Raw genomic sequence first — 17,339 nt, forward strand, 5'->3', positions numbered from 1 at the left:
TTGTTTTCTTTATTGACTGGGAAATAATGCGCCTGATTATTAAACGTTACCTCTACCCTCAAGAGAGGCACAGAGGGTACTTTCATAAAAGATGCAAATGTAAAGAAATGGCCAAAAAAATACCTGCAATGATAAGTTATTAATATTTAAGTATTTACTCCAAAGGAGTAAAACTGTAGCACTCAGGAAAGAAGACAAAGAAATCAGCAACTCACGTTGTACTTTTAAAACTTTATAATGTTACTTGAAAATTCAACTGAAACCACTTTGTCATCTTGAAATTACACGAGTCATCACAATACTGCATTACCTTTCATTTCATGTGATTTATGATCCTGTGGTACCATTATGTTTACATCTTCCAAACCAATGATCATTTTCCCAATGAACGGATGTTGTAATTTTACTTAGTATATTTAGACCGACCAGAGTTCTATAAAATACTGTACTCAGAGTACAAAAATAAGTGCCTTTTGCACCTTCTTTAATACTGTTTTTAATCTCTGTCTCTCTTTTGGTACCTCAGCTAACTAACGTCACATAAATAAAGTCACTAATAACAAAAAAGGACAAGAAGCAAGAGATGGTTAAACACCTGGAAAAGAGAAATGCATGTTGCCGACAGTATTATTTTTGTTGGCAGGGAATAATGATACCTGGCTCTACTGCCGGCAGAAAAGTAGGAAAAAAAAAACTCATGAAGGAATAGAAACAAAATTATCAATAATCACATCAAACATTTAAACCCCTGATAACAATAGATTGATTTCAATACACTTATCTGCGGCTCTTATCCTACCATCCCCCAGATCTCTTAGGAATTACAGTGGAAAGTGCCAAATTTCAAAATAAAATGTACATCTGAATAGAACATGTATACTTCATTGCAGGTCATTTATTGCAAAACATATAGATGAGGCTTTTTAAAGAAGATTTTGAATTTTATAAACACGAGTATATTTAGAAAACAAAAAGAAAAGAAAAAAAAGAAAAAAAAACCCAAAATAGTTAATAACCAAAATGTGTTCAAGAGAACAGCCAAGCTTGAGTACCTGGTCTTTGACATCACGAATCAGCATGCGAACTTGTCAGTCGCGTGTTTTAAAGCTTCTGGACCTCTAACAAAAATCGTTCCTTCTTTTTTAAATTTTTTACACTGTCTTTTGTATTTCTCCTGGGGAACATACTTGAAGACTCATTTTACTTGAACAGCAGTAATAATAGGTGAAGAGTTAAAATGAATCTCTAAAAGGGCTTACGGTGTCCAGCTAGTATTTGGCAATAATAGTTGAATCTTAACATTTAGAACAGAGTTTGATTTCATGGTGGGGATTCTGACTAAGTGAAACGAGCTGCCAACTGGTGAACCTAAGTGCAATCATATTCAGTTTATAAAAACGCAGAATGGATCACCAGACCGTGTACCCCGCTGTGGAAATACGCGCACACCGCACACACGTTCATAGTTCCTGGCGTTAGAGAAGGTGCGTAGTGAATACAGAATGATCATACACCCTACGGGGAGAGCTTGTGGGTTTATAGCAATAGAAGATTAGGATGTGCTTAGTTCTTAATATTAGCGAAGAAAATAATGAAAGAGTAAGAAAAGAAGTACAGAAACAGGAAGATACCTGGCAGTATTATTTTCCATTAAGAAATATTTGGAACTTCATATGAGATCATCTGAGGATTTGGTCAAGTTCATGGGCAAGCGTAATGGGAGGGGAGAATAAGTGTCGGAGCAAATCTGTAAAACACGGAGGGGAAACGACAATGTGCCTTGTAAGATGAAGGTTTAGGTTGCGAGTCCTTTCTGGTGTGCGGTATGAGGAGCTTGGTTTGCGGAGGAAGCAAATCCTCTGAAGACCCTCCTCAGGCCCTGGCTCTCTGGGCCTCTGTCCCACGTGGCCCCAGGGTTGGGGGGCGCTCACTCTGTCCACTGAAAGCACAACTGGGGACCGAGAGCCCGGGGACTGGGAAGGACTATAGGACCAGGAAGGGGTTGTGTGTGGGGTCCCTGGACAGGCAGTGGCCAGAGGGTGACCACCAAGGAGAAGATGACACGTTCCTGTCTGTTCACTAGGCTCTCGCCCCCATCAGAAGGAAGTCATCGGGACCTTTTGCTTACTGGAGAGGAGACAGCCAGTTTTACAAGATTAAGAAAAGAAAAGAAAAGAAAAGAAGAAAAGAAAAGAAAAGAAAGAAAAGAAAAGAAGAAGGAAAAGAATAGGAAAAAAGAAAAGAAAAGAAAATAAGGGAGTCATAAAGATGGGGTCATGGTACATTGTCTACATTCAGGTGCACTTGTGACACGAAGGCCCGTGGTTCACAAGGGCAAAGCGGGCTGCCCAGCCAGTGGGGACGTGCCGTCACCCAGACAGCACTAAACCCAGAGTGGGGCTGATGTTCTCTGTGTATCCAAGAGCTTCCTGCTGGCAGCTGACTTTTTTTTAAAGGCCCGTTTCTTGGCATCTCCCCTCCCCTTAGACAAGGTAACACATGTGAAGAGAGGACGAGGCATCATAGTCTTTTTCTCGACTTCTCTCCCGAAATGAGAGAACGGTGAGAGAGGGAGAAGCGGGAGGGTTCTCAGTGTCATTCTGGGCACGGTTGAATGAACGGAGGCTGCTGGTTTCCCGAAGAATAAGTGAATTATTTTTCACTTCTAGACGGCTTACTCGTTTCTCTTCACTATTAGCTGAAGCTTCAGGTGTTCTCTCATCTTCTCTGCAAAGCTCAGGGCGCCTGGGGACGCATAAAGCCCGCATCCTCCCCTAAATGAGTGTGCGTGTCCGAGGTATGCACTGCTGTCCCTCTTAAACGCACACATTCTACTCTGTAAGAAAAAGCTGGCTTTTAAAACGGACATTTTGGGAGCAACAGAATATCCTGTACCCATGTTTTTATTGAAGGAAATTTCTAAAAAAGTGTTTTACTCCATAAGTAAAGTGATAGGGCATGGGGGTCGGAAAGTCTCCTTTGACTTACTGTACCAGGACTTGCTTTGCTTTGCTCTAATGTTGGCGAATATAAACATATATCCTGGTGGATGCATCCCGTTGTCTAAGGCTATGTTCTCGCAAAGCTCAAAGCATGTCTGGACATCACTGGGATGAAGTAAAATCTCGGCATCAGATTTGGCGGTGGGTTCAACGAAACACAGTAGATCACTATCGCACGTCAGGTAGGAATGTGGGTTGCCCTGTTTCTCTGTCTTTCCATGGTACATTCAAATTCCTAAATTATGCTATTAATATGAATATTTTCTTTCAACAGGATCACAAAGTTCACTGAAAGTGTCACAGTTGAAGCTTAGTTTCATCTCGAACAGATTGTATCTCCGGTACATAAATGCATCCGGAAGATATGTGAAAAAGTACCAGGTCTCCAGGTTGAGTTGCAGGTTACCTTTCATCTCCTGGGAATTTCTGTATGGATGCGAGGAGGGGATAATTCATATTATCTTGGGGGTCATTGTCCACGTTTAGTTGTAGGTTGCTTTTGGAACATCGTGGGTAGGCCTGGAGTCGCGCAGCAGTGATACATTTTATCAGACTTCGTAGCTTTGCATACAAGGACAATTTACTTGCAATACTTTCTTTACTGACCCTTATTCCTGAAAAAGGCACCCCGGAGAACCGCCCCGTCCCCCATGGATTCACATTGTGACCCTGTGAGCCAAGACTGAACTATAAAATAGTCATTGAAAAATAGCGTGAAAATGAATATACATCGGACGTTATTGGAGGTGATATTTATGGAAAACTAAGAAAAGTCTATGTGATTGGAAGAACGTATGTATTTTTTCTTTTCTTTTTTTTTTTTTTGTATTTTTTCTTTTAAACTTTTAAGTAAAACTAAAACTAATTTCCTGAGTAACTATTGTCAAGACATAGCTATAGTGTGATTTCCATCCATCATTAAAAAGTCAAAGAACTGTGGTTGCTTAGGAATTTCTCGAAGTCAATGTTTTCTTAACACGAGGTAGCTTTCTAGCAGCATTTTGGGTGCTTTTACCCAAACACGGTGTGGTTTGGCGTGATACCAGGTTTGGGTAGGGGTGGGACTTAAAGATGGTCTTTTAGTGATAGGAATGGGGTGGGAAGCAAGCACAGCAATTTGAGAATAGGCAGCATTTTTACAGGTAAGAAAATAAATGTCTCATCTCACAGCTGATTTTTAATTTTCACTAAGCTTTTCATCACCAAAATTTAGAAGCTCAATTCTAACTTACTAGATGCTTCTAAATTATTGGTTTGGGTATTCTGTTATCACTTGGTTGGTTGACTCATTTTATTTTTATTTTTATTTTTGGTCGGCTGACTCATTTGAATTTCCTCTATAAAGAGTCCCCCCCCTCCCAGGAAGCAATAAAGTAAGAAATAACAACAAAAAAATAGATGTCGATGCACAAGAATTTCCAAAGTCCAAAAACATAAACATCACGCAAAATAAGCCTTTGGTTCCACACATGATTTTTAACAGTCCTATTTTTTGAAGTTTCAAACTCACTAGAGCCGTATAATGAGTTTGTGGAGCTCTGTAGTTGCTCTCCGTTACTTAATTTGGACGAAGTAAATACACACGGATGGCACAGTAGACACATTGATACTTCCTATGAATATGTTCTAATGGAATTCAGAATATTTTCTAGATCTTGCTAAAACCACTTCTACTCACTCGAATAAAATCAGTCCTTAGGAGGTTAGTGTACAAACACTTGTGTTTCCTTAAGCAAGGAGCGAGAGGGTGTTCCCATAGCAATTTTCTTGATACGTTGCTGTTTTTGTATATTTAGGTTTCTGTTCTTAGCCTTAAAAAAAATTATGATGATTTAATCTGGAATAATGCTTCTTTTTTCTCCTAAGAGATTCCCGTATTAACTAATTGTTCATTCTGATTAAATTTAAACCTCCTCTGGATCAGACCTTCGACTTGGCACTGGCTGGACATGCAGAGCACTGTTTTCTATATTTGAAGATTTTTTTTTTTATATTTGAAGATTTTTAAAGAACATTAAAACTTTCACTCTTGGAATCTGGAATGCTTTTTTGGACTAAGTAGGAACTTGCCTGCCCCAAGGTCATTACTCTTTCTGAGTATAAAAGCAGGTCTTGTGTGGGAATGTAGATTTGGACCTCAGAACTGCTGATGGGAGAATTTTTCACTTTCTCATTTAAAAATATTCGTTTGGTCCAAGAGTTATTTTGAAGCCAATGTGAATTATATTTGAGTTTGTACGTCTTATGAGATGAATCTTTGCAAAACTATGAGTTGGCTATCCGTTTTGACTTAGACAGATTTTTTTCTTGCATTTTTCTGTTTGATGAAAGTGAAATAAATTAAAGAAAACATTAAGGGTTGGCTGGAAATGGACAGACCGGAGCCGTTCCCAAAGTGAGCTGCACATTGAAATCACCCAAGATCTTGAAACACCGAGGCCGGGCTCCTGCCCCATGGTACCCTACCTAATGGGTGCCAGGCGTCATCTTGGCATGGCGCTCTGCAAGGTAGTCCAGCTGTTTCGAATGCGCAGCCAAGCCCGGGAACCACTGGCCTCCGGAGTACGAGGAGCAAAATGTAAAGCCAAAAGCACCGAACCTTTCAGAGTGCGAGCTGCGGCCTTGAGGTCTTTGATATCTGAATGGACTTAATGGAACTGAACAGTTACAAGGACTTGCAATGGTTATTGGAATTGAGCCGATTTTGACTAGAATCTGGGCTGAGGTTGAATCCCAGGAGTCCATTCAAGACAAATTTTTCTGTCTTTGGGTTTATGTTTCCCTTTGAGTCCTGTAGAATTTTACCAGGGCCAAGGGATCCCCCCCCCGCCCCGGAAATTCTGGTACCATATGTCTTAAATCACGAATGAGACAGAAGCAGTAGTGATAGGTGTTTGGAGTTCAGACCTCGATTGTTTCTGTTTTGAACAAAAAGCAGTCATTTACAAGAATGGCAAGAAAGTAGTGCCTCTGCTCCCTCCAATCCCAGTTTTTGTAGCACCTACATCCCCAGGAGATGTTTCTGCAGAGAGGCCCTAAGCCCATGGGACTTTGGTCACTAACATCCTTGCTGGGAGTCTAAGAATCTGCTTCTAATCAGCAGTGGCAAGTTTAAGGTTTTCTGTGATGCTTTCAAGACCAAAGGACTCAGATATTGTAAAGCTGTCTGACACTTGTTGAAAACAGAAGGAAGGGAAGGCAGAGGATTTCTTGGCAGATTTAATATAAGGGGTTAGACAGTCCAAGGCCAGCCCCAACTGTCTCTGAATGCTGGATGCTGGTCTGGGTGCTGCAAGAAGACCAAAGAAATGAGAGTAGATCTTCACGTCTCTGTTTGAAATGACTTTTCAACCCATTTGCTGAATAGGAAAAAGCATCCTAGGTGATAGTCTGTATATTTGATGAGCTATTTTTTTTTTTTTTTATGGCACGAGATACGAGCAAAATGAAACTGGTATGAAAACAAATCCATGTGGACGAGTCAAAATGTTTGAAATGAGAAGCCATTTTAAGTTGGGGTGATTATTGTGTTGGAGGATCCTTGGGAAGGGTAGGTGCTCCAAGGAAGAAGAGGTGTGGGCTGATGAGCTTAATAAACAGGCTTGGATTCATTTTATCCTTATCTGTACCGCATCACATTGATTTCCAGGAGGTCCCCAGGGGATGTGGGTGACAGGGCCTAGGACAGATAGAGGAGGTAGGATTTTGCACCTGAAGTGATGCTGGCCCCATCAAATCTTGGGCTGTCTTTCATAGGTTCTGACCTGAGATGGAGATGCCCATGCAGTGGGCAACGGGGTAGGCATTTCTGACAGCATCCTCCACCCTCCCCCTTCCTGTCTGTGACTTCGTGGATCACAAAAGCAGCTGTGAGCTGGGGTTAAGACTCTGCAGTTTACTTGCCTCCCTCTGTTGCTCCTGCCGGGCCAGGTCTGCTCAGCCCCCTGAACATTTGCTGGTTAAAAGATCTCTCTTCATGTCGACGCATGCCCACGTCACTCAGGAACCTGGGAGAAATAACTTTTGGGGGGCACTGGCTCTTAAGATTTCTGTCAGGCAAAAGGCTTCTTGACATCTCATTTCACCGGGAATATGTCCTCATGTCATGACTCTAGAATTAGCATAAGCTGCAGTCTCAGGAAGGGCATCCCTTTAGAAAAAGTATGACTTGTGATCATAAGGAAACTCAGTGAGAGGTTTATTTCTTCTAGATAGAGTTTTGTGTGTCTTAAATTAAAAGAAAGATATCTTCAGAAGGCTCCATATCCATCCCCTCGGGCAGTCACTGCAAAAGTGGGGTAGACCTCATACGTCGTATATGCTAAGTCTTGTCCAAGGGTCACTGCTTGCTTGAGCTGGGCTGCGGACACAGGCGCCGTTGCGTTGGGGACAGCGTATCCTGGAGGAGGAGGCAGAGAAAACTTCATCGAAAGCCATTCACATTTGCTCCCTGTTGGCTTATTGTCTACTTTTTTGGAATTTGAAAACTTAACACCACTTCAGGCCAAAAGTCAATATGTACATCTTAAAAAGTGAACTCGGGACATAGAACCTAGACTCATTGACTAGGGGACAGACAGCGTTCCTCAAAGTGAGGTCAGCCACACGTGCCAGCACCACCGCATGCTTAGAAAATTGGAAACACTAGGAACGGAGTCCAAGAAACAGAAACTTAACAGGATGCCAAGTTGATTAAAGCTTGAGATTTTAGAACTTTTTCAGAGGCTCTCAGGGTTTATAAAGGAGGGGAGGCGATCGATGGGTTGGCAGGGCTGAGGGGTGGGGCTCTGGGGGTCAGCTTCTGTACCCGCACCCCCACCTAAATGAAATGTTGAAAACCATTGCCCTTTCCCAAGAAGGACCTAGAGGGCCTGGGTAGACCAGTAGGAAAAATATGGCAAGTTTCAGCGTGCTTCTACACAGCACCCTGAAAGCAGATACCTGGCCTGTTTCCATGTAGACCCTACTGTGAAGGGCAAGACCATTTTGCTTCACCACCAAGTTGGTGAGGTGTGAGGTGTTTTCAGATGATGCTCGTCTTCACCACCAGACAGCCAAGGGTCTGAGTGGTAAGGAGGGCATCAGGTGCGGTCACACTAGGATCACGTCTGCCTGATTGCCATTCACTTCTACAGGAAAGGGCATAATAAGTGCTATTATATAAATGCAGTTGTTTCCCTGTTAACGGTCAAAATTAAGCCATTTCTGACATGATCCAAAAAATATGAAGATGGCAAGAAAAAGAGGGAAATTTACTTAAGCAACAAATGGGGGACCTGATTAAAACAACAACAACAACAACAACAAACAATACAAAAAAAAAAAAACAAAAACCCTAGTCCATTTGGTTTATGTGCTGCGGCCGTCATCCCAACCCCAGACACATTGATTTCTTTCTGGTGGCTTCTCAGGAAGTGGTGGCAGGAAGCTGGCTGGACTATTTTTTTTTTTTTTAAATTAAATCCACTCCTTGGCTTGTGCACTTTGGCCAGTAATGCTGACTAATGCACTACTCAAGTTTGGTATGTTTTCCAAGGATATGAGAAATGTGCTACCAATTACTTTCATAATTTTGGAAATAGCGTTTCTAAGTAAGCGAGAAAGAAATACACATGTGTAAGAGGGGTGCGTGTGATTTTATCGTGGGGGGTTCTGAACTGTCTTCTTTCAGTTTGGCTACTTTCTTAAGTGCAAGAGTATTTGGATTCTCAACAGATTCTTCCCCAGGAGCCTATTATTCTTTGCTCGACTCCACAGCAACGTTACGAGAGAGGTTCTCAATTCCTTAGGCTTTCCCAAGACAACTCTCATGCCCCGGATATTTTTTTTTTTTACTTCTTGGAGGAGCAAACAAAAGTGAGGACAAGACCAAACATTCGTAGGTGAAAGCAAATCCTTTCCAACGTGCAAGCGAACCGTAAAATTGTGACAGCGGCTCATGTGTTTTTATAGCACATTCGTGAGCTGTCTTTGGGTTGTAGCTTCCTGTGAGACAGGGGCTCCGGCTTCTCCAAGAACCAAGAAGCCTGGCCATGGGGTCCCTGCTAGACGGACATGTCAACACCCCGCTCTGTGGAAGGCCCAGGGGCCCTGCCCTTGGGTGTGACACCTGTCACCCTGGTAACCTCGCGGGGGTGCAGGGCCCAACTTCTCCACGTTCTACGGATCGAAACTGGAGTTGAGGTCGTGTCCGCGTGTGACGTGTGGTTACTTGCCAGAATGGAAAACGTGTTTGCAGTTTTTGAGAAACCCAAGAAAACGAGAGTAAGGGCCTAGGTGTTCCGGATGGGGGGGGGGGGGGGTGGACACCGCGGCTGTCATGCCCGTGTGTGCCCAATACGGGCACCAGTGGATCGATCGAAGTGCCCCGTTTCGGGGTCCACTCAGATCTCTGAATTGGTCTAAAGGGAGGCAGGCCAACACAGCGACACGCCGGAGTGGCTGATTTCTCCCAAAGAAATGAGCTTTTCTTGCTAAAAAAGAATGGGGTTATTCAAACTAAAGGCTAAGGAAAAGTTTCCAAAACAAATCTCTTGTCCAGTCACTTTTAATCTCTAGAGGGTTCATTTTTTTTTTTAAGTTATTAGCATTTATTGTAGGTACATAACAAATGGGGAAAAAAGTCTTTTAAAAGCAGCCCTGGGGGATCCCTGGGTGACTCAGCGGTTCAGCGCCTGCCTTTGGCCCAGGATCCTGGAGTCCGGGGATGGAGTCCCACGTCGGGCTCCGGGCATGGAGCCTGCTTCTCCCTCTGCCTGGGTCTCTGTCTCTCTCTCTCTCTCTCTCTCTCTGTCTATCATGAATAAATAAATAAAATCTTAAAAAAAAAAAAGTGGCCCTGAAGGCATGTCCACCTACAGATGGGCTTTGCGCGAATAGCCTGCGCTCTAGGCCAAAATCATGGGACAGATAGATGAGAGCTGATCATCCACATACTGAAAGGCTCTCTCTGTCTCTGTCTCTGTCTCTCTCTGTGTCGCTCTCTCTCACACAGTTTTTGACTTAAAACAATTTAAGAGGGTGCCTGGGTGGCCCAGTGGTTGAGCGTCCTCCTTTGGCTCAGGGTGTGACCCGGTGACCCCAGGGCTCCCCACATGGAGCCTGCTTCTCCCGCTGCCTGTGTCTCTGCCTCTCTCTGTGTGTCTCTCATGAACAAATAAATAAAATCTTTAAAAAAAAAAACAACATAAGAAAAATATGATGCACACACATTTCTTTTAGAAAGCAAAGCAATAAAAGTCAAGTCGAGTCAAAGATGAGAATTGTGCAGGGAGTCCAAGGACTCCTTAAAAGTCAATTGACCTTGGCCACATTCCTTAGTAAGCATTTAGGTAAACAACTGCTAACAGGTAGTTCCAAACTCCCTTACTAAAAGTTAAAAACTCAACCCACCCAGACGCAGAGACTGGCCCTTTCAAGGTCACGCAGCTGCTGGAGCAGAGCTGAGACTAGGCCCCCTTCTGTTCCCTGCTCACTCCTCTCATCTCCCATCTCCATGCTTCACTCATGTGGCAAGTGCTTTTGGTCACAGATGGTGTAAATCTGTATCATGGGTAGAGCTCAGAAACAGGTCCTGGAGGTCATGGTACCGAGGGAGGGTTTCCCAAACACTGTGGGCAGGGTGCCATCTGGGGCCCCACTTCCCCTACCTGGGAAGGCGGTGGCGGCGGCCGCGGTGGGGGCGTCGGCCCCGTCAGTGGGAATGCCCAGGGTCTGCAGGGTGTACTCCGCCGCGTAGGTCTTTGCTTCATCCACGTACGCACTTAGCTTCGGAGGCGTGAAGGGGTGGCTGGAAGGCACATGCAGGCATTACATTTGAGGTGCTGAGATGGGAGGAAACCTAAGGCGTTACTCGTGTGTTAAGATGAGCAGATGTTGGACTTTTATGTGGCTGGGTTGCATTCTCCTTGCATTTAAGACTTCCACATGTCTGTGCACAGAGGAGCATTCATGACCAGCCCCAGGACACTAGCAGTGGATGGCACGTTCCTGGAACACACCTGCAACTCAACGCACAGGGGAAATAGGATGGTTCCTACAATGTGTAGGAATGCAGGCTGGGGGTGGTGATCCCCACCAACAGAGAGGATCTTTGATCCAAAAATGTAAGTGGCCGGGCGTGGTGTTGTTTATACAAAACGGCAACTCGACAAGGTTCAACCTAAACACCGACACAGATAAAAGAGTGGGCTATAGTTTTCATCCCTGTTCCATTTTATGTTGGCAGTTTTTTTATTTGTTGATAATACTACACACTCTTCATTGTGTGAAATCCGGGGTCCCCGAGATACCAGTTTCTCAGCTGGCATGGACACCCCAACTACACATCTCAACATTGGTGTTTAATGAAAAACGAGCTAGTAGTACATGGAAATGTCTCTCTTATTGGATAGTGATAAGATACACTTAACTTCTAAGAAACTCTTATTCTAAAAAGCTTGAAGGATTAGCAATTTGGAGATGTTACCCACATTGTAGGATTCTGGTTGGCCAGGGCAGGAATGGTTATCTTGTATAAGAATAGTTGTCTCTGATCTTGTCCAATGGCCGAGTGCAGCTGATACACTGGCTGTCCCCAGTTGTTTTTCTGACAAATTTCTTCTAATATCTACAAGAGTAAAAAGAAGTGATTTCCCTTTCAAATGTCACATTTGCATTATTTCTCTAGCTTTCAGGGTCATAAACTCTGATCTTCAGTATTTAAGCTAATGTAAGAAAAATATAAAATGCCACATGTTTTAATGACTCATAAAATTTAAGATGAACTCAACTTGAACTCCATTTAAAATGTGATGTAGATTAATTCATAAAAATCATTTTCACACCATTTATTCTAATATGTTTTAGTTTAGTCCATTAGCTGTAACTTTTTTTACCAATAGTTTAAATTTATGATTTGTTTGATATATTTGTCCCATTAAAAAAATGGACATTTTCAGCACCGTGTGGCTGGATTTCCTCATTACTACCCTCTACCCTTCTGTTTATAATGGTTTAGAGAAAATAACCTAAGAACATATTCTTACTTCATGTCATTTGCCATAGAATTTTAGCTTCACATTTTCATAAAAAAGATCGAGTTAAAAAGTTTAATGGTTACTACTTACTGACGAGCATTAATAGATGGATGTTGACAGCTGCAATGTCTTTGGCAAAATACCACTTCTTGCTAATTTTACAATGATCTGAATTTTAGAATCTTCCTGCGTGTTTTTTTTTTTCTGCCTTTATTACTACTCCAAACTGAATCTTATCTAAAGGCACCCATTTTTTTTTTTCATCCTGAAGCCATTTTTGGTGGCCCACCCAGCCCTGATACTCCCATGAGTCAGAAGATTCAGGAAACTGTGCAAAACAGGGCATAAGTCTGAAAGGAAGAAGACTTTGGGACAGGACAGTGCTCCCCTGGGCTGAGTTGATGGAGCTTCTTATCTCAACTGTTCCGACACTAATCTGCAATGGCAGAGCATTTTCCAGCTTATTAAATTTGTAGATTGCTCCTATCTCCTCTACTGACCTTTATCAGCTAATCCTCTTGGTTTTGTAGCATCTCTTGCCATCTACAAAGCATTCCCGAAGGTCCCTGGGCTCTAGTAGACTGCTTTAGTTGGCAGACAGTCTACCTGCCTGTTGGGCAGGGCTCAAGGAGGACAGACTCTTAACTCCTGACTCTGCTGGGCACCCTTGTCTTGCTGCTCTAGTTGGACATTCATGACTCCCCCATGGCATTGTTAAGGTTCCATATGCATTGGTTGGGGTTGTTGGCACAGCCTTCAAGTTCTAAGCTGTGCTTGTAGAGATTCAGAGACAAATTAATTGAAGAACCTTTTCATCAGTTGAGAGAGGTGGTTACTTACCTATCACTATAAACCATGACCAATTTCTAACCTGGGTTTAATATAAGAAGCAGAGATGATTCCTCACACTATGGCAGCTCTTTGAACTATTCTATGGAATATATAATAATAATTATTTTTTAATTTCTTAAAAGATTTCTAAGTATTCTAGGTCCTTAACAAGGTTCTTTATTTTGCATTTTAACCCAAGATAGACTAGATGACAAGCTTTTGTGTTTTCTGAGCAAAGCGCCACCAGGACACTTACTAGAGTTTATAATGATGATCTTTTTATGTGTCTCTGTCCTCTCCCTGGATCGCCATATGATTTTTCCTGGCAAAGATTGCATTATATTCCCTTTTCCATGCCCAGTACCCAGCACAATACTTGGTGCATGATGGATGCCCAAGAAATGGCTTTTGAACAAACAAGTGATTGCCATTTACCACTCTGCTAGGCTTCCTTACTTTTAATTGCCTGGGTAGGGTGAGCAGAAACCTTAGATGAACTCATTTGTATGCATAAGAGAGCCATTGATCCTACAAAAATAATACTCACAATGAGCTTTTAGAAAGCCATGTTTCCTACTTGATTGCGATCATAAGGCTACCTCCATACATTTGGGGCTTGTGTTTTTGGGCCTGGAATAGGGACATTGCCTTGAGAGTCCTTAAACCGTGCCTCAGAATGACTGGGTAAGATTTCTTCAGCCAGCATCTCTACAGAGAGCCTGGCATGTACTGCACACCCATAGGGAAGAGGCTAAGCGTTAACAGAGATCCTGTTTTATTTTATTTTTAACCCTGTTATTCACTTTCCACCCTGGAATAGCTTTTATAACTCCTAATTTTCCAATAATAAAAACCACAGCTTCATGCAGAAACATGGAAACTTGGAGCTGGGGAATGAAAGCATTAGAACTTCACCATCATGTCCCTGCCTATATTGTAATCATTGTAGGAGACCTGATTTGATATGAGTGATGGCATTTCACAGTTAATACAAGCAATAATAACACCATGGATAGTAAGGTGTCCTCTCTTTTTAAACACAAATAAAAGATATCCTCAGGGTCTATATGTTCCCTGTCATGAAGATCCTTCATTAACCAAATGATACACAGTATGCATTTATTTTGAATTAGGGTCTTTGCATCATTTTTTTTTTTTTCATTTAAGGTATTGGTTGATAATTCCTAATTGCTCTCAGGATCTTCACATTCCAGTTGTTCAGATTATTTAGGGTGTCAAACTTCATTTTTAAGAAAGAGGGTGATGGAACAGTGGCACTTAACAGCCAGCATTCTCTCAGTGTACGTTATGTTGATTGGCCACTTTATTTAACAAAACCAAAGGCAATAGCCCAAGTTTGGATCAAATCAAATCATTTGATGAAAGGTGGATGATGTTGGTCTTTGGCTTAACTTAAGGAAACTATCTCTAGAATAGTATTACCTACCTGGGGAGCAAGTTTAATTCCTTGGGGTTTTAAAGTGACAGGATTCATTGGGGTGAGCTCCATCCCAGGTAAAAGGTCATAGAGTTTGTCTTCTCTCTTGTCTCCCTTGACCTGGTATCCACGACCCAGGCCTGTATAGGCCAAATAGCCACGGCCGGCCAGTCCTCTCACTCCCGCGGCCCCTACAGGTACATTCATGTAAATTTCTAGGAACGTAAGAAGGCATTAAACTGAATCAAACCACCAGAAAATCACCCTGAATCTTACTGTAATGGAAAAGTTAGCCCAAGTCACATTGATCATTGCCCTGAAGATGCATAGAAAACTCTAGGGTTTTAATGAAATGAAACTCAACATAATGTAGGGTTCACCATAGGTGTCTTGCATTTTTTTTTAACTGTCTGTGGAAGAAAGCCATCCCCTCAAAGCTATCAATAAGTACATGAGCAACTTTAAAACTTTGGCACAGAACAAAATTTAGCAATTTCTGTCTTTGGTTGACCTTTTGTTGACATTTCTCTACAGACTCATGAACGTTGGGAAGGTATTTAAACATCCCAGGATGGTTTGGCCACATGTATTAAAATAAGTCTTGCATGTTTATTATTGATCAGTAAATCAGAAATGCATTCTAGCTTCCTCAATAATTCCATCCCCAGTGATCAGTTGGGAAACATTTGAACATTTAGAAAATGTGTTTATAGGTTTGCTATTTTCTGTTTCACGTTCAGACAATGTGAGGCTTAAATTTCCATTGAGTTTCATTAATAGATTCCTTTTGATTTTTTGTTTTACCATGTTGCTACTTTGATTTCCTATTAGTGGTGTAAAGTGATAAAAAAAATTAAATTGATTACCCATGAATATCATTCATTGATTCCTTTCTGGTTATAAAGTATTTTTTCCCTTGGAGTGGAGTTTGTTTTTTTCCTACATTACAACTGGTTGACAATTTATATTTAACATATGAATTATTTAATAATATGATTTCAGAATATAAATGCAGAATATGTTAATGATATAATTTGCCATGACAAAGATAGGTTATCCTAGAGGAAAACCTGATGATTTCTTTTGCATTATAATTTTGAGTGGAATGATTTTATTATGATTATGGAACTTATAGAGATCCTAGGTTGGTCTATTCAGTTTTCCTGAAAAATAGTAAAACACAGTAAGATAATTGTTTTCCCAGTAACCTGGACATGCACCTTTGCTTCTAAGTAAAACCCAAGGATAGAGTTAAATACACAGTTTGTTGTCAAATTGCCCAGAATGGTGTCAAACTTGAAGATAGAACTGGGATTCTTTTGGCATTAACTCTGTCCTAGCAGAACCATTCTGAAGAATCCCATTAGTCAGAGACAAACTAGTTTATTGGAAATAAAGAAATGCTCTCCTTATTGTCTATATTGAACTGAGCTGAGGAACTTCTTGAACATTAGGAATTTTTGTAGGATTACGTAGGAAAGATGTATTGCTAGGTAGTTGGTCTTTTTTCCATTTGGACGTTACTATCTAGTTCCTCATAGCCTGGAGAAATAGGTTGATTTCTCAATAGTGTGGCTTTTTAGAAGGCATAGCATGCATTTCCTAGGGGAGGTCAGATGACAGTATCTCAAATATCTGTTAGAATATGTTTCCGATAATCTGTGATTTATGTATGAATATGATGCCACTGAGTTAACATCAAATACACACATGCCTTGACATGTTTTTGCGATTTGAGATAATTGGTTTCCATTGGACCACCCTGCTCTCACTTGGAAGTTTTCTAATGAGTCGCATATGACTGCAGTATGGTGCTCCAATGCAAGGGAGAAGCTAACTACTTGGTCTGCACAAATTTTTCAGGTCTGTGTAAGATCAAATGTATGCATTAGACTCAGTTCTGCTAGGTTCTGACCAAGTTTTTTCAATAACCAGTTGTAATGTGAAAAAGATTTTTTATGGAAGAGCAACTATTGATAAAATAACACTTGATTTTTCATAAGCAATTTCCCAGTCCCTTTCTCCCAGTGGGCCTATCCAATTTGTCTAAGGCTATTGCAGTACAAATCATTTGAAATTGTAGAGTTATTCTAGGGTGAGAGCTGATGAGCGTTACCTCTCACAGAAGGAGCTCGGATGATGGCCCTGTTGCCAAGGTGTCCTTTGGTGGCTGGGAAATGAAGGCTGGGAATTGCTGTATAGGCCTGAGGAGCATAGAAGACAGGAGCTCCAAGGTAGGTCGTGGTGGGATCATAAACATGGCCCAAAGAGTAGGTGTACTCTCCTTGCAGCATGCTGCCTCTTCCGCCCGTGCCTCGGGTGTACCTAACATAACTGTCTTTGTCTACTGGCTTGGCTAGGGTCACTTCAATGGGGGAACCATCCAGCATCTGTCATAGAGAACAAAGAAGAAGCAACATGAGAAGATATGAAGACAACCAAGTGTGGCTGGTCTCTTGAGTCAGTCAATTTGTTGTTCTGTTCACTGACTGTGTCACTTACATGTATCCTGTCTCTTCATAGGTTCACATTTGTGTGCCAGTTGAGTTTTCCTGAGTGGTTTTGTTGGGAAATTGCATGTAATATGCAACAGGTTTGAGAGTAACAAATTGGCCACTTTCCACTGATGTACAAGGTTATAAATTATGTGATAGTCACTGTGACAGGACATTATGTGATATTTTTATGTGATACATATTTTAAGTTACATATTATAAAATTCTAAGAAATTTTAGGTTAATAATTGGTGGAATATAATGTCTACTACATAGTATAGCACAATGAAGGCAGAAGGGAACACTACGAAAATCTTACCGATTGTGAACACCATGGCATGGCTAGCTGCATCAGGTCTCTCTGGCCACCAGCCCGCTAAAGGGTTTACTCCTTAAAGCAGCCATATTATAGGTAAGTTTTTATTGGAAGAGAAGAGAGGCTTAAAAGTGGGGCCCTATTTAAGAAGTGGAATCAAGGAGGCTACCGTGTTGTTCCCCACAGGTACCCGTGAAGCGACATTTCGATCTGAACAGCTGGGAACTGGCAGGGATGGTA

The 17,339-nt window shown here is 41.7% G+C and overlaps 1 protein-coding gene across 2 annotated transcripts in view; it reads right to left on the reverse strand.

The window, feature by feature from the left end:
• Positions 1 to 216: 216 nt before the first annotated feature.
• A1CF (APOBEC1 complementation factor) overlaps positions 217 to 17,339 on the reverse strand; it is an 82,896-nt gene continuing 65,773 nt past the window's right edge. Inside the window, exons 8-12 of one of the 2 annotated variants that reach the window (XM_077874875.1) lie at positions 16,405 to 16,678; positions 14,298 to 14,479; positions 11,474 to 11,610; positions 10,652 to 10,791; positions 217 to 7,401 (exon numbers count right to left, since the gene is read on the reverse strand). In XM_077874875.1, coding sequence (XP_077731001.1) covers positions 7,253 to 7,401; positions 10,652 to 10,791; positions 11,474 to 11,610; positions 14,298 to 14,479; positions 16,405 to 16,678 — 882 coding nt within the window. In that variant the 3' untranslated portion in view covers positions 217 to 7,252. Of the gene's footprint in view, positions 7,402 to 10,651; positions 10,792 to 11,473; positions 11,611 to 14,297; positions 14,504 to 16,404; positions 16,679 to 17,339 lie in introns of both variants that reach the window. The other variant, XM_077874874.1, reaches the window with a different exon arrangement.

This window comes from Canis aureus, chromosome 27, assembly GCF_053574225.1.
Source record: "Canis aureus isolate CA01 chromosome 27, VMU_Caureus_v.1.0, whole genome shotgun sequence".
Taxonomy (NCBI): domain Eukaryota; kingdom Metazoa; phylum Chordata; class Mammalia; order Carnivora; family Canidae; genus Canis; species Canis aureus.